The following is a 17,860-nucleotide window of genomic DNA, read 5'->3' on the forward strand; positions in this document are numbered from 1 at the left end:
CGCATGACCAGTATTCTCTGGTCTTAAAGGCGCATGACCAGTATTCTCGATCTTAAAGGCGCATGGCCAGTATTTCCTGGTCTTAAAGGCGCATGACCAGTATTCTCTGTTCTTAAAGGCGCATGACCAGTATTCCCTGGTCTTAAAGGCGTATGACCAATATTTCCTGGTCTTAAAGGTGCTTGATCAGTCCGAGGAGCCCTCCGCCGCCGACCCCAGCTTTATCCTTTAGTTCCCCTCAGTGGACTTCTTCACTGACCAATCCATGGTTCTCTGACCAAGAGATTGAATCCCTATGTGTACCCTCTGTGTTTGGAGTGCTCGCAGGACCAATATACATGGTCCCTATCCTACATGGGAGCCGTCGGCTAGCAGGGGCCGCAAGTATTCTAGAAACGTGCAGGCGTCTAGAAACATACAGGTATCTAGAAAACTGAAGTTTTTCGTTTCCTGCTCCCTCACCAATGATTTGATGACAACAAGGCTCTGAATATGGATTGGATATTGCCTGAGCTTGCCAGAGCTTCAGAGACTAAACTCCCTCGAGAGCATTTGCCATTCAATTCGGATAAGCGATTCACTGGACAGAAGCCTCTACGTGGGATGCCATGCCTGGCCTGTTTTTTAAGGGCACCGATCTCCCCACACCATCAACAGACGAGCACACGGAGTGTCGTCTCCATGTTTCTTCTTCTGCATCCAGGCCTAACGCCAGACAACCTGTCCTGTCCACCTGGAGACCTGTACTCTGTGGACATATAGAGGCACCCTTTTTGGCGTACGAGCTCCCCCCTCTGCATCACCACTATTTAGTGGATGATGCAAGAAGGCGGACAATTCCTCTCCACGTCCCTGTTAAGAGGTTGATGGATCGAGGGTGCCTAATTTTTATCTCTGCACCGTGAAAAGAGGAGATGGCAAGAGACTATGACCTGCTGGATGCAGCCGCACATTTTGCCATGGGGCAGATTAACCGGGTAGAATCTCCTGTGGTATTCCTACCAGTATCCCTACCTGATGGGTCATCAATTAAAAATACCACGGACTGTCAGATAGCAAATCTGGTTCGTTCCGTCTTGCGGCTTCGAGTCCAGCGCTCTATCCTCCCTAGCGGCCGCATGGATTGCTAGAGCAATGGTCTCCTGGCTGGAGACCTTAACTAACTTGATTCACACCAGCAACAACTGGCCAATCAAATCCTTTGAGCGGGAGACTGACAAAGGATTGTATAAGGATTGTCCAGCACAGTCTAGATCTAAGGGATCTTGGTTCCAAACAGGGGAACGAAAAGTAAGATCGACCCTGGACCTCAAACTTCTAACAACCTTTGACATGGTCCTCCTTCTTTGGATGGAGTTCCTCCGCTCAGCCATTACTTCAACAAAAAAAGGTGCAGTTTCCGGCATCCATCGACATTCGGGTTGCTTGCCCTCTGCAAAAATTCCTTCGCCTTTCCATTCGTCAACAGCATTTTCATGTCACAACCTTGTCCTTTGGCCTTGCTTCCGCACCCAGAGTGTTCGCGCGGGTCATGGCGGATGTCAGGTTTCTCTTGCACTCTAGAGGCGTGCTCGTCCTGCCCTGTTTGGTTTGTCTAGCCGCCCTTCCAGGACTACGCTGAGTCGTCTATATCTCTTGCGATACCTTCTCTCCTGGGCTGGCAGCTACACTTAGACAAGTTCTCCTCATTTCCAGCCCAGCAGATATCCTTTTTGAGGATGATCCTGCACACTTCTAGAAGGATGGTAATTCTTCCTCGAGACAAGGTCATGGCCCTTCAACAGGGAGCTCGCGCAAGGAGAGTTCTGAGGACTTGATTACTCACCCCTCATTTCATTCGATTTGCTAAGAGGGTTCTGAGGAAAAATGGTGACGACAATGGAAGCGGTTTCCTTCGCTCCGCTTGTTTTCAGCAAGTCAAATAGACTTTCAGACAATAGTCTCAGCTCCTTCTTTATCTAGGGCCTTTCTCCCGGTTCAATGGTTATTAGTAACTACCAATGCCAGTCTTCTTCTCCCCATCATTGTTCTGGAGATCCGAACGGTAGTCTTACATCAGGTCCACTGCCTTCTGGCGGGTCACCCTATCCGAATTCAATTGGATAATGCCACGGCGGTGCCTTACGTCAGTCATCTAGCAGGTACCCACGATCAGGCGCCATGACCGAGGTACCTCACTTTCTCTGATGGGCCGAAGTCTATTATTCGGTGATCTCGGCAGTATATATCCCAGAAGTAGAACTCTGAACGGCAAACAAATTCAGCCGTCAGGGTTCCGCCTCAAGTCAGTGGGAACTTCACCCCGAAGTCTTCCATCAGATCTGTCCTTACTGGAGCTCTCCAGTTGTAGGTGGGATGACATCCAGACTGTAGGCCAATGTACTCGAGTTCGTGGTTCGGCCTCGAGATCCAAGAGCCATCGCTCTCCATGCTCTGGTTCTGCCGTGGTACCAGTTTCCATAACTCCCCTTCCACTGCTTCCGAAAGCCTTTCGGAAGCAGAAAGGGGCCCCAGTGATCCTCAGAGATCCGCACTGACCACGTCCGTTTTTTTGTTTGCGGAGCTAGTATCTTCTCGCCTTATCGCAGCACAACTGCAAGTAGGGACTTTCTCACAGGGAGTTTTCACACGTAGTTCTTCCCTATCGCATACCGTTAGATCATTGGGACCTTATTATTCCTAGGAGCCTTACAGTAGGCTCCTTTTTCATCCGGGCAGACTTTACTATCAGGGAAAGTCGTCCCGTTCTCCTCTGTGATATTCTCACTCTGACGAGTCTTCGGAGCTAGCTTCTCTGCTCTTTCAGACTTTTTTCCCTTATTACCTTCGAGGCAAGGTTGTCCTCAGGCCATCTCCATCCCTTGTTACCAAGGTGGTACTGTATTACCACTGTTATGAGGGCATAGTTCTTCCCTCATCTCTTTTGGCTCCAGTCCACAAAATGGAATAAGATCCCCCATATTCTGGACGAAGTGAGTGCTCTGAGTAGGTACGTCTTGAGGACGGCGTCCTTCTGAAGGTTGGACATTTTATTTAAGCTTCCTGACGGTAGAGGAAGGCTTCCTGACATTTTCAGGAAGGGTTGAGCCGTTTCATCGACCATGATAACATGGTGAATTCTTTTCACCATCCAGGAGTCCTTCCGTGCTAGATGTCAGCCTATCTCCCTGTCTATCAAGAGTTCTAGGCACCAGGCGTCAGCAAGGCACGCCTGCAAGCTTGCGGATTCGTCCAGTCCGCATGCATTCTTGAAGCACTATAATTCCCACACTTCCACAGATGTGAGTCTGGGCAGGCGGACTCTGCAGGCCGCGGTGGCGCACTTGTAAGTAGCGGTTACACAGGGCCTGATCTATTGTTGTCCCCACCCAGGGACTGCTTTGGGACGTCCCACGGTCTGTGTCCCCCAATGAGGCGAAGGAGAAATAGGGATTTTTGTGTACTCACCGTAAAATCCTTTTCTCCGAGCCATTCATTGGGGGACACAGCTCCCACCCTGTTATTAGCTTATGCTTGTTTTTTAGAATATGACATGCTATACGCTCATATATTGTTATTGATCTCCTACTGCTTTTGCACCGAACTGGTTAGCTGAGAGCCAGCAGGAGGGTATATACTGCAGGGGAGGAGCTAACTTTTTTTGTATCACTTAGTGTCAGCCTCCTATTGGCAGCAGCATACACCCACGGTCTGTGTTCCCCAATGAATGGCTCGGAGAAAAGGATTTTACGGTGAGTACACAAAAATCCCTATTTTTAATTCTAAATTTTCTTTAGACTTTATGATTTTTAATAAAGGTTACATTTTAAAATTTGAATATAATGGTGTTTGAATTTGGGTTCTAGTTTGCGCTTTGCAAAATAATGATTAATTATAGGTTTATTAAGCCTCCACACACTAGGGTCATTGAGAAATCTCCTAAACCAAATAATACCACTCCAATCCTTCCTACACTTTGCCGCCCGACTAAGGCTACGTTCACATTTGCGTTGTGCGGTGCTGCGTTGGCGACTCAATGCACAACGCATGCAAAAACGCATGCAAAACGCAGTTTTTTGTGACGCATTTTTGCATGATTTTTTTGCGCAGAAAAAACTGCATCATGCGTTTTCTGTTGCGCCAAAATGACGCATGCGTCACAAAACGCAAGACAACGCATGTCCATGCACCCCCCCCATGTTAAATATAGGGGCGAATGACGCATGCGTCGCCGCGGCTGCGCCCGACGCAGCCCCGCACAACGCTAATGTGAACTTAGCCTAATCCACCTTTCTCCCCGCTATTCCCCAGCTTCTCCCCTATGCCAAGCCCTTCACTGGCTTCCTATCGTCCAGAGACTCCAGTTCAAAACCCTAACTATGACATACAAAGCCATCCACGACCTCGTCTCCCGGTACTTACCTACACGCGTCCTTCGATCCTCTCAAGATCTCTTCCTCTACTCCCCTCTCATCTCTTCCCACAACCACATCCAAGACTTCTCCCGTGCTTCCCCCATACTCTGGAACGCTCTACCACAACACATCAGACTCTTGCCTACCACAGAAACCTTCAAAAAGAACCTGAAGACTCACCTTTTCCGACAAGCCTACAGCCTGCAGTGATCCTTAGTCTACTTAACCGCCGCACAACCTGCCCTACCCTCTCCTAGTGTATCCTCAGCCATCCCCTGCAGACTGTGAGCCCTCGCGGGCAGGGTCCTCTCTCCTCCTGTACTTGTGTGCGCCTTGTTTTTTCTCATGTTTATTGTACTTGTCTATGTATGCCCCTTTTCACATGTAAAGCACCATGGAAAAATGGCGTTACAAAAATGTCTAATAATAATAAGTAGAAGGTTAAAAACAACAAAAACTCAACAAAATACAGGTGCAAATGCTATAGTGGATCGGTTCTTAGTGTTGTACAGTGTTGCTTTTTAACTATTCCATACAAAGGCTTTGTAAGTGGTGGAAAATGCTTTAGTTTTCAATTGTTCTGTTTATGACAGATTGCAGTTAAGTACCTTACCACCTCGGAATTATCAGCTGCAAGCGGGTGTCGGGTCTATAACATTGCCAGCACTCTTGTGCCAACTTCTGTGGAGTAGACTCCGCTTCTGCACCCACTTCGCACATCTCATTTAAGCCTCAAAACATGTTTCACACTTATTGTGTAGAGATTAAAGGAATACACCAGGCAAAGCTGATACTATGCCTACTGCAGGCACTTGGGTCTCATTCAGATGTCTGTCTGTCACAAACCAAATACGGACTCCATTGCACGGACTGACTGGAAGTCTCCTAACCTAAACTCATCAGCCTCATATATACCTATGAGGCTATTGGGTTCTGGTCAAGTGACCCATGATCTACACTCAGACCATGATAAACAGATGACTGAATTCGGCCTTAGTATTGCACTTGTACTAGAATTAACTTGTTTTAACTGGATAACTGCAGAATAGGGGATAATTTGTTGATCAGTTGGTGTCCGACTGCTGGCACAAACACTGGTCGGTAAAAAGGGTCATTTTTATCCCCTTCGCAAAATGGTGCTGCAGGTTGGACGAAAGCCAACGATCCATTCATTCTCTATGGGGTTATCGAAAAAGATATAAGGGATGAATCGAGCAACAGGTTTGGCATGTACACCGCCACTCCCTTCTAACGAGCATTAAAATTCCCCATTATGGCGATCAGTGCAGATCCCACTGGTTGGATCCGACCAATCAACAAATTACTACCTATACAGCGGATAAGTGGTTAACTTCTTTTCAACGGACAACCCCTTTAACACTGATAATTGAGCATCCCCACATAGTGTAGACTTAATTTTATGTTGTTTATGATTTTGTGTTCGGAGAAATAGAGGAATTAACCACCGTGTACAGTAAACTTTGTATCTTTCATTTTAATATTGCATAAATGTAGATTTCTCTAATCCCTGCTCTCTGTAGACCTATGTGTTAATCCCTCTTCCCAGAACACAACAAAAGTGCCTTGTGCCAGGAATCTGATATTCTGCAGTACATAGGCTGTGACTTTATTATTTACCTAATCTCCCCTGATCATTGTTCATTCATCCTGCACCAGGCCTTCGCCGCCTCTGCTGCCTTAATACCGGAAGGACTTTCATCTGACTCAGTTGATTTTAGCAGTAGCTCAGTGTTATGTTGTCCCTCTGTATGGTCAGCCAGTGCAGGATTAGATACACAATGTAGCCGGTCAATACAAATAGTGTAATTGTGCAATGCTGGATGGAGGGGATCACCACTTTGGTATTCACGTCTGTGTTTTTTTTTATCATTGAAAATAGTCAAATTACCGTACTTAAACAATACAAGAGATGAAGTGATATCAATTAAACCTACTGACCTCTGGTTTGTGTTGAAAACAAATCATTTGTATCCTTATTATTATAAAAATATCAGTTTTGATATTTAGATAATTACCTGGTATAAAGGTAAAAAGGATGACCTTTATAATTAATTGGATATTTAATATACAAAACACATGGATAACATTTTTATTATTTTAGGTTGTTTAATGACCATTTGTGTTTGAAACAAATAATGGAGCAACAATGCAAGTAATCTTGCAGCTTCAACGAGAAAAAGAGTTCACTCCCCTTTGCATTTTTCAAGTTTTTCCTACCTCACAACCTGGATTTTTTTTTTTCAGGGTTTGCATGAGTTCTTGTAAAGAACATGCCCACTGGGAACATTTGGTTTCCTTTTTATTGTGAAGAAACCACAAATGTGGCAAAATAACTGAAAACTTCAGTGTGCATAGCTATTCAGCCTCCCTTTGCGGTAATTTGATGCAAGTTGATTTGGATAAGTCGCTATGAGCTTTCCACATCTTTCCACTGGGATTTTTGCCCATTCCTCAAGGCAAAACTGCTCCAGATCCTTCAAGTAAGATGGTGTCCTCTGGTGACCAGCAATCTCCAAGTCTGACCACAGATTCTCAATTGGATTAAGGTTCTGGGCTTTGACTAGACCACTCCAAAACATTTAAGGTACCGTCACACTCAGCAACTTTGCAATGAGAACGACAACAATCCAACGACGTTGCAGCGTCCTGGATAGCGATCTCATTGTGTTTGACACGCAGCAGCGATCTGGATCCCGCTGTGCCATCGCTGGTCGGAGCTAGAAGTCCAGAACTTTATTTCGTCGCCAGGTCGGCGTGTATCGTCATGTTTGACATCAAAAGCAACGACGCCAGCAACGTTTTACATGGAGCTAACAACCAGCGAGAACGAGAAGTGAGTCGCCGTTACGTCACTGGATCGCTCCTGCATCGTTCTGGAGTTGCTGTGTTTGACGTCTCTACAGCGAGCTAAACAGCGACGCTCCAGCGATCTAGTTTAGGTCGGCTCGTTGTCTATATCGCTGCAGCGTCGCTGAGTGTGACGGTACCTTAAGGCTATGTGCGCACACATTCTTGTCCACTGCGGATTTTTCCGCAGCGGATTTGATAAATCTGCAGGGCAAAAACGCTGCGTTTTTGCTGCAGATTTATCGTGGATTTACAGTGGTTTTTCTGCGGATTTCACTTCGGTTTTCTATAGGAGCAGCTGTAAAACCGCTGCAGAATCCGCAGAAAGAAGTGACATGCTGCGGAATGTAAACCGCTGCGTTTCCGCACGTTTTTTTCCGCAGCATGTGCACAGCGTTTTTTGTTTCCCATAGGTTTACATTGTAATGTAAACTCATGGGAAACTGCTGCGCATCCGCAGCGTTTTCTGCATCGTGTGCACATACCCTAAGGGTATGTGCACACGTCAGGATTTCTTGCAGAAATTTTCCTGACAAAAAAACGGACATTTCTGCCAGAAATCCGCATGCGTGTTTTTGATGCGTTTTTGGTGTGTGTTTTTTGTGCGTTTTTGCCCAAATGCATAGAATAGCGGAAAAAACCCAGAAAATCCTCTAAATTAATGAACATGCTGCTTTTTTTACTGCGATGCATTTTTTTTCGCGGAGAAAAACGCATCATGTGCACAAAACATGCAGAATGCATTCTAAATGATAGGATGCATAATGTATGCGTTTTTAATGAGTTTTTATCGTGAAAAAACATGAAAGAAACGCGAAAAAACCTGAACGTGTGCACATAGCCTAACACTTTTCCCCTTCACCACTTTCCCACCTGAGACGTATCAATTATCCCTGTGACCTGGAACTTATTGACTTGTGCTGTATGGACATGTCTCAATGATTTTGCGCACCCGCTGGCTGTGTGTGTGATCGCTGCGAGGTGCAAGCTGATTCTGACAGCTGACACCCAGCACCACTCCCGGCACTTTAACCTTTTAAATGCTACAATCAAATTCGATCAGAGCATTTTGGGAGCAGGCAGAGGCCCTTGGATCAGAGACCCCGTAGCATTATTGCATGGTCCCAATCGTTGCCATGGTGACCCAATGACGTCATTACAACATCCCAGTCACCAGAGATAGCAAAGTTGCTTGATCATGCTCCGCACATGATCAGCTTTGTCTGTAAGTGCAGCACTGCTGCATTTCTATGGTATTCAGGCAATCATCCAGCAAAAAATGAAAGTCCCATAGTGGGACAAAGAAAAAAATGAAAAAAAAAAATATATAAACCATAAGTACACATATTTGGTATCGCCGCATCCGGAACAACCTGACCTATCAAACTGTCCCACTACTTAACCCCTTTAGTGTACACCATAAAAAAATAAATAAAAAAACAAGGCAAAAACAATGCTTTATCATCATACCGTTGAACAAAAAGTGGAATAAAACGCGATAAAAAAGACGAATATAAATAAATATGGTACCGCTGAAAATGCCATCTTGTCCCTCAAAAAAAAGCAGTCATAAAGCTCCATCAGCGAAAAAATAAAAAACTTCGAGCTTTCAGGATAAAGCAATGCAAAAATAATTATTTTTTTCTGTAAAATAGTTTTTGTGTTAAAGCCCCAAAACATAAAAAAATATAAATGTGGTAACTCTGTGGTCGTACTGACCCAAAGAATAAAGCTGCCTTATCAAATTTACCACACGCGGAACAGTATTAAAAAAAGGAAAAAAAATCCTGAATTGCTGGTTTTCGTTCATTCTGCCTCCCAAAAATCAGAATAGAAAGTGATCAAAAAAATCTCATTTGCCCGAAAATGGTACCATTAAAGACGTCAACTCACAAAAAACAAGCCCTAATATGACTCTGTCGGCAGAAATATGATAAAATTATACTGTAGCTCTCAAAATATGGGGATGAAAAAACTTGCATTTTTAATAAAAAGCGTCAAGCATAAAAAACTATATAAATCTGGTGTCTCTGTAATCACAGTGTCCCAAAAAATCAAGTCATCATATCACTTATACCACACCAAGAAGGGTGTAAAAAATGAATAAAACCAAATCTTCACTTGTTGTTTTTGTTCATTTTGCCTCCCAAAGATCGCAGTAAGGCTCAGCATATTTATCCTGCGCTCTACACTGAGCGTGTACACTGGGGTAAATCTCTGAAATACGTGATTCAGACAGAACTCCCGGTGGAAGATTCCCTATAATGAAACAGATGGAGGCACTGTGGATGCAGTCTGACCTGTGATCTGACAGTATCCACCTTTTTAGGGGTGCATAAAAGTGCTATCCGCCACAGCTTTGTGCACTTCTGAAAAGAAGGAAAAAGCTGAACAGCGGCCAGACAGAGTCCAGAGTAACTCTGCTGCCTCATTATAGTGAATGGATCCCTCAGGGGTTTAATCTGAAATTAATTCACTCAGAGATTTAGGTGGATACCCCAAAGTAAGTGCTCAGCCTAGAGCACAGCGTAAATATGATCCCAAACTTTATGTAAAATGTCCCAACTCAAGTTTGTCATGTTAATGTAAATATAGATGGCTTCCACTTTACTGAAAATGCAAAGTCTCTGAAAAAGTGAAATGACTCCTCATCCCCCAAATGCAATTCAGCAAATTCTGCATTCCCAAATGCCCCCCTGCCTTCTGAGCCCCAGTGTGTCTAAACCACATTTAGCATCCACATGTTTTACATCTTGGTATCAATAAGATCCCTCCTAATTTACAGGGTGCATGTGCCCACAAGCATGAGCTAGGCATACGGTACCGGGCAGGGCCCGACTGGGACTAAAATTCAGCCCTCGCCTTTGAAGTTACACAGGCCCACTTGCCACATGGTGACTGTATAATATCTTTGTACACTTGTAGGTTACAAGAAGTGAGGGGAGTGTAACACGAATATATAACATATAATTACAGCTGTATCCAGCATTACAGCTCAGTCCTATTTATTGCTTTTAGTTGCAGTACCAAGAAAAGCCGCTACTTTACCTACATAACTGGATCTCGTAGATAATGAAGGGGTTGAGACGACCAAAGGCTGTGGAACCTCATTCTGATGCTCCATAAACTTTGCCTACAGCGCAGCACGAGACCCGGTGACTATGAAGAGCGGTGACATCAGTAACGTCACCGCTCTTCAAATATTCCGAGTGTTGCGCTGAGCTCGGCAACTGTGAAGACGGTATTGTTACTACCATCACCGCTCTTCAGAGTCGCTGGATCTCGCCAGGTCTGGGCTAGTACTGGGGGTGTCTGATAGACACCTCTCCATTACTTACACCAGGGATTGATAGCAGCCGACATAACGCAGCTGACATCAACCCTAAAAATCATTACACATACCAGAATTAACTGCTCTGGCGGTTGGGAAAAGCAGTAGAGTTAGCGCCATTCCCAGGCGCCGGGTGCTAACTACAACTGTCATCATCCTTGCCTGGTCTCCCTGCGAAGCATTTCTGTATTTACATGCGCTGATCTCAGGCCACTAAACGAGTGTGATAGACAATAGTGAAGTCGTTTGCTTGTTTCCCTGCCTCTTTACACCAACTGAGAAAGAATGAAGGGAACAAAACAATCAGTTAGATCAATCTGTCCCCTTACAATATCAGGTTATCAGCAGCACATCTACAGTTTACACTGGCGATGTCCTGCTGAGAACAAGGATTTCTGTTCCCACATAAACAATCCAATCACTCGATGAATAGGCAGCATTTTGCTTGTTTAGTATAATACATCCCATAGTCCTCCATATATTATGATGTGAACAACAGTCTTCCATATAGTATAATACACTCCTCCATATAGTATAATATACTCCTCATAGTCCTTCATGTAGTATAATACACTCCTCAGTCCTCCATATAGTATAATACACTCCTCATAATCCTCCATATATTAAAATACACTGCAGTTCCTCCATATAGTATAATGCACTGCCACAGTCCTCCAAATAGTATAATACATTCCTCATAGTGCTCCATATAGTATAATGCCCTGCCATTGTCATCCATGTAGTACAATTCACTTCCCATAGTATAATGCACCCCATAGTTCTTCATATAGTATAATGCATTCCCCATAGTCCTCGATACAGTATAATGCAGCCCACATATAGTATAATGATGACACCCCAGAGTATAATGCAGCCACCCCACAGAATATATTGTAGCCCCGAGTATAATGTAACCCCCAGAGAATATAATGCAGCCTCTGCATATATAATATATGGTAGCCCCCTCATAGAGCATAATGCAGCCCCCCATAGAATATAATGTAGCCCCTCCATAGAATACAATGCGGCGCTCCTCATATAGTATAATGCAGCTCCCCATAGAATATAATGGAGCCTCCTCATAGAGTATGATGCAATCACCCCCATAGAATATAATGTAGCTCCCAGAGAATGTAATACAGCCCCCCATAGAATATAATACAGCACCCCATAGAATGTAATACAGCCCCCCATAGAATAAAATGTAGCCCCCATAGAATGTAATACAGCCCCCCATAGAATAAAATGTAGCCCCCATAGAATGTAATGCAGCCAGCCCCCATAGAATGTAATGCAGCCAGCCCCCATAGAATGTAATGCAGCCAGCCCCCATAGAATGTAATGCAGCCAGCCCCCATAGAATGTAATGCAGCCAGCCCCCATAGAATGTAATGCAGCCAACCCCCATAGAATGTAATGCAGCCAGCCCCCATAGAATGTAATGCAGCCAGCCCCCATAGAATGTAATGCAGCCAGCCCCCATAGAATGTAATGCAGCCAGCCCCCATAGAAGGTAATGCAGCCAGCCCCCATAGAAGGTAATGCAGCCAGCCCCCATAGAAGGTAATGCAGCCAGCCCCCATAGAAGGTAATGCAGCCAACCCCATAGAATGTAATGCAGCCAGCCCCCATAGAATGTAATGCAGCCAGCCCCCATAGAATGTAATGCAGCCAGCCCCCATAGAATGTAATGCAGCCAGCCCCTATAGAATGTAATGCAGTCAGCCCCCATAGAATGTAATGCAGCCAGCCCCCATAGAATGTAATGCAGCCAGCCGCCATAGAATGTAATGCAGCCAGCCCCCATTGAATGTAATACAGCACAGCCCCATAGAATGTAATGCAGCCAGCCCCCATAGAATGTAAAGCAGCCAGCCCCATAGAATGTAATGCAGCACAGCCCCCATAGAATGTAATACCTCGCAGCCCCCCCATAGAATGTAATAAAAAAAACCATAGAATGTAATACAGCACAGCTCCATAGAATGTAATGCAGCCAGCCCCATAGAATGTAATGCAGCCAGCCCCCATAGAATGTAATGCAGCCAGCCCCATAGAATGTAATACTGCACAGCCCCATAGAATGTCATGCAGCCAGCCGCCATAGAATGTAATACTGCACAGCCCCATAGAATGTAATGCAGCCAGCCCCCATAGAATGTAATACTGCACAGCCCCATAGAATGTAATGCAGCCAGCCGCCATAGAATGTAATGCAGCCAGCCCCCATAGAATGTAATACTGCACAGCCCCATAGAATGTAATGCAGCCAGCCCCCATAGAATGTAAAGCAGCCAGCCCCCATAGAATGTAATACTGCACAGCCCCCCATAGAATGTAATAAAAAACCCCATAGAATGTAATACAGCACAGCTCCATAGAATGTAATGCAGCCATCCCCATAGAATGTAATACAGCACAGCCCCCATAGAATGTAATACAGCACAGCCCCCATAGAATGTAATAAACACCCCCCCCCCCCCCTAGAATGTAATACAGCACAGCCCCCCATAGAATGTAATACAGCCCCCACAATCCGGTTATCACTCATTGATATATTTAAAAAAAAAAAAACTCTCCTCACCTCTCCTCGTGCCCCGCGCTGCTCCAGTCTCAGCAGCTGCAGTCTGCCCGTCCAACACACAGCAGGTACGCGATGATATGACGTCATCGCGCACCCGCAGTGTCAGAGGCAGAGCGGGGAATGATGGGAGAGGGAGTGTCAGCAGACGCTTTCTCCTCCATCATTGCATTCAACTGTGCCAGCGTCATAGTCATAGACGCCGGTATAGTTGAATGCGGCGGCAATGGCGGAGTGGGGGGGGGGGGGAGTTGGTTGAGTCATGCTGGGGGGGGAGTTGGCGTTTGCCAGAAGTGCCCGATGGCCAGTCCGGCCCTGGTACGGGGCACTACAACGTACTGGTGACTACAACGTACTGGGCACTACAATGGCTGATTTGCAATTTTTACTCCGCAACATCTACTGCTGCTTTGTATCCCAAAGAGGTATAATTTCCAAAATGGGGTTGCTTTGGGGATTCTGCTCTTCTATCACTTACGGGCTCTTTATATGGAGTCCGAAATCTATTCTAGGAAAATATGCGAGCCAGGAGGCAAATAGCACTCCATCCCTCTCTAGTCTCTCCATATGGCTAAGCAGTACTGTACAGTCACATATAGAGTATTTGTACATTCAGCAGAAATTGTGGGACACATTTTAGTTCCATTTTTACCCTTTTTCCAGTGTGAAAATCGAAAATCTGAGGCTAAAACTAAATTTTGGTGGTAGAAATGTAATTATTTTGATATAAAATTCTGTGACACACCTGTATTGTCAATATGATCACTGCACCCCCAGTTGAATTCATTTGGAGATGTAGTTTGTAAAATGAGGTTACTTATGATGGGTTCCTCTGTTCTGGCATCTCTGGGGCTCTGCTAAATGTGACATGGCACTGTTAAGCAAAATCTGAAATCCAATATTGCACTTCTTTTCTTGTTAGCTTTGCACTGTGCCTCAAAAGTATTTTGACCACATATTGGGTATAGGTGTACTCAGAACAAATTTCACAATGCATTTTGGGGTCCATTTTCTACTGCTACTCTTGTGAAAATGAGAAAATTGGGGGCTAAAACAACATTTTTGTGGGGAAAAATTTTTTTTTTTCACCTTCATAGATCAATGCTGTAAACTTCTGTGAAGCACCTGTTGTTTCAAGGTGCTCATCACACATCTAGATAAATTCCTTGGTGGGGGTAGGGGTCTAGTTTCCAAAATGGGGTCACTTGTGGGGGAATTTCCACTGTTTAGGAACATCAGGGGCTCTTCAAACACGACATGGTATCCGTTAATGATTCCAGCCAATTTTGCGCTCCAAAAGTCATATGGTGCTTCTTCCCTTCCAAACCCTACCGTGTGCCCAAACAGTAATATTCCCCATATATGGGCTTACGACGTACTCGGGAGAAATTTTAAAACAAATTTTGGGGTCCATTTTCTCCTGTTACCCTTGTGAAAATAGAAAAATTTGGGTTGTAGTAAAAATGAGTAATCACTTTTAACCCTTCTAATTTCCTAACAAAATAAAAAATGTTTAAAAAAGTGTGCTGATGTAAAGTAGACACATGGGAAATGTTATTTATTGACAATTTTGTGTGACATAAGTTTCTCATTTAAGGGCATACAAATTAAAAGATTGAAACATTTTCCAGTTTTTTGCCAAATTTCCAATTTTTTTCCCCGCAAATGAACATAAGTCATATCGAATAAATTTTACCACTATCATGACAATATGTCTAAAAAAAAACAGTCTCCGAATCAGTGGGATGCGTTAAAGTGTTCCAGAGTTATTACCTCATAAAGTGACACTGGTCAGATTTGTAAAATTTGGACTGGTCATGAAGGTGCAAACAGGCTCTGGGGTGAAGAGGTTAATCTACCTTTATAAAGAGGCCAGATTAGACTGCCAAAAAAACTTCTAAACAAGCCAGCCCTGTTCTGGAAAAGCATTTTTTGACAAATGATACGAAGATCAACCTGTAGTAGAAAGATGGGAAGAAAAAAGTATGGAGAAGGCTTTGAACAGCTTATGATCCAAAGTGCACCACATCCTCTATAAAACATGGTGGAGGCAGTGTGATCACATGGGCATGCATGGCTTCCAATGGCACTGGGTCGCTAGTGTTTGTTGATGATATGACTAAAGACAGAAGCAGCCGGTCACTGTCCAATAATTTCCGGGCTTACTGTATAGCCTACCATGATTAAGACGATAGACCTAGGAAGGTAAAAGGGTTCAGCGCTGGATTGGTGGTTTAAATGTAAGCCCCCTGCCCCGGTCATATACTCACTCTACAGCATCTTCGCTGTTTTTTGCCGCCGCTCCGGTCCCACAGCGCCTTCTTGTGACAGTAGCTTCTGAGTTGCCAGAAGTGAGAAGCTATGTCACAAGCTTTCAATACACTTCTGAGAGCCAGAACGAGACTCCCATGGACTTATATTGAAAAGGGACCCACGAAGCTCAAACACTGGCGCTGCAGGCAGGTCACTTTTCTCCGGAGACTGACTGGAGTGGAGAAGAAAACAGATGAAAACGCCAGAAGGTGAGTATCAGACTGGAGGACAGGACTTACATTTAATGCACTACTCCAGCGGTAAAATAAAAAAAATACTGGAGCGGTGATTAAGTGTTTCATTTCATTGGCAAAAGAGGTCTGTGTGCAAATAGGCCAGTGTTTCGGTCGCAACGTTTCAGCTTGCACCAGTCTGTATCTTCCTAGGCTGTGAACAAGTTCATGTGACCGATATATTTGCGCACAGACCTCTTTTGCTGATGAAATACAATAAATGCTAATATATTTCATCTTGAGTTGGAGTCCTGGTGTTACCTTCTTATGTCTACATTAAAATCTACCTTAGAGCACCCAACTTCGACAGCCATTGTGTGGCTACCATACTGTAGTACATGATTAACAAGGTGGCGCTGTTTTAAAACCTCCACCAACACTGCCTTTCACCTTCACGGCTACAAAAAATGGGGAGATTATGCCAGAACAGATGTCACTGCTATATGATGCCTAGTGTCAATTTCTGGCACATGGCATTGGGGCAATTTTGGGGATGAGTGTTAGAGAAATCAACAGCCAGACACCAGATATCTGCCTGCTAGATTTTCTGCGTGAGTCAATATGGCTTTATCGTTAGGACTGTATTCTTCATCAGACCTTATTTTTTGCATGCAAAGCAACGGTCATTAAAAAGATGGGAGATAGAAAGACTGATGGGTTTCTATGTGGAAGTTACAAAACAAAGCTATATCATTGGAAAAAAATATGTAAAAGTAAGGGATGGCTCCAAAGGTTCTTTAAAATATGGGATGCAAATTGCCTCTTCTGAGAAAAAGAGGACTTAAACTCTATAGCGCCACCTGTTGGAAGTAGCGATCCTACAAGTCACAATCAACCCTTTAAACGAGTTGTGCAATATGACTTAGGATAAAAGCCAAATCAGTATCTCAATTTAAATATGGGATACGTCTAGCCTCATGCTCTTCTGCAAACCTACAATCTAGCTGATTTCGAGACTCAGGGGTCAGATTTAAAGAGGACCTTCCACCAGATGAAAAGTGGGGAAATTTTGTACTTTATTTTTCACCCTCTGCTCCCCTGAGTATTTTTTTTTTTTTCCAAATACTCCATTCTGTTCCAACGATGTGGGCATTTTTGAGTGCCTCACCACAAATCTTACTCCAGTAAAGGAAATGGAGTAATATGATATTTCTGACTAAGGAATGCCATAGCGTGTCCTGATTTAGAACAGCTGTATCTTCATGCCTACTACCCGCACCAACCATTTTGGCAGAGCTAGGATATACATGAGTGAAAATGCCAAATATCGTGGAAAGTTTTGCACAACTTGGCCTTGGCAACATTTTTCTAACTTTTCAAAGCCATTTATGTCAGAATTCTGGCGTAATATCTTTGAATCTGGACCTATATTTTGGTGTGGGCTGAAAAGAAGTTGAGTTGTCATCATTCTATACTGTGGAATGTGTATGAGGAAATGTAGTTTCTTCAATATTTGTAAAATAAAAATACAGAAGAAACACACTTGAATAGTTTTTTCAGTTTGTTTTATTTTACTATTCTTTTGTATTGTGATTTTTGTATAAAAAGTTAAAAATAAATTAACTTATAGCATTTGCATTTACTATTCCATGTAAATCAGAAGCCATTTTTCTTTTTTTCAGATGCGTCCTGTAATTGAAGAAGTACTTCCATTTACTACTATTCCTAAAGCCTTCAAAAAGTTGGAAGCAGGACATGCTAGAGGAAAGACTGTCATCCAAGTTGTTGATCCTAAAAAATAAAAAAAACCATTTTATACTTCCTCCATTTCTTTTTTTCTGCCTGGCTTTTTGTTTTCATGGAGTCAGTGATGTCTTCTAATTTGTGATCTTTTGCCCGATTTTAAATTCTGTCCAATATGAGTATCGGAATGTTATGGTAAGTAGGTTAAATGATGTGCCTAAATATAAAAATACTTTTGGGATTATGAGTTCAAAATCCAGAAATCTCTTAGGATAGACTCGCGTGGGCCCTGAAAAATCCAATTAAACATAATCAGGGTCGGTCCCAATGCATTCCAGGTCCGGCTTCTCCCATCTTCATACGATGTCATCCTCTTCTTTGCTTCCTGTCGCGGCTCTTGCGCAGGCGTACTTTATCTGCCCTGTTGAGGGCAGAGCAAAGTTACTGCAGTTCGCAG

General features: G+C 43.8%; 1 protein-coding gene across 1 annotated transcript in view; it reads left to right on the plus strand.

Annotated features, from left to right (window-relative positions):
• The window catches only part of RTN4IP1 (reticulon 4 interacting protein 1), a 70,186-nt gene extending 52,705 nt beyond the window's left edge, over positions 1-17,481 (plus strand). The window contains exon 9 of the mRNA XM_069726283.1: positions 17,343-17,481. Within this exon, the coding sequence (XP_069582384.1) occupies positions 17,343-17,462 (120 nt within the window). The 3' untranslated portion in view covers positions 17,463-17,481. The remainder of the gene's footprint in view (positions 1-17,342) is intronic.
• The last annotated feature ends 379 nt before the right edge of the window (positions 17,482-17,860 follow it).

The sequence above is a fragment of the Ranitomeya imitator genome, chromosome 5 (assembly GCF_032444005.1).
Source record: "Ranitomeya imitator isolate aRanImi1 chromosome 5, aRanImi1.pri, whole genome shotgun sequence".
Taxonomy (NCBI): domain Eukaryota; kingdom Metazoa; phylum Chordata; class Amphibia; order Anura; family Dendrobatidae; genus Ranitomeya; species Ranitomeya imitator.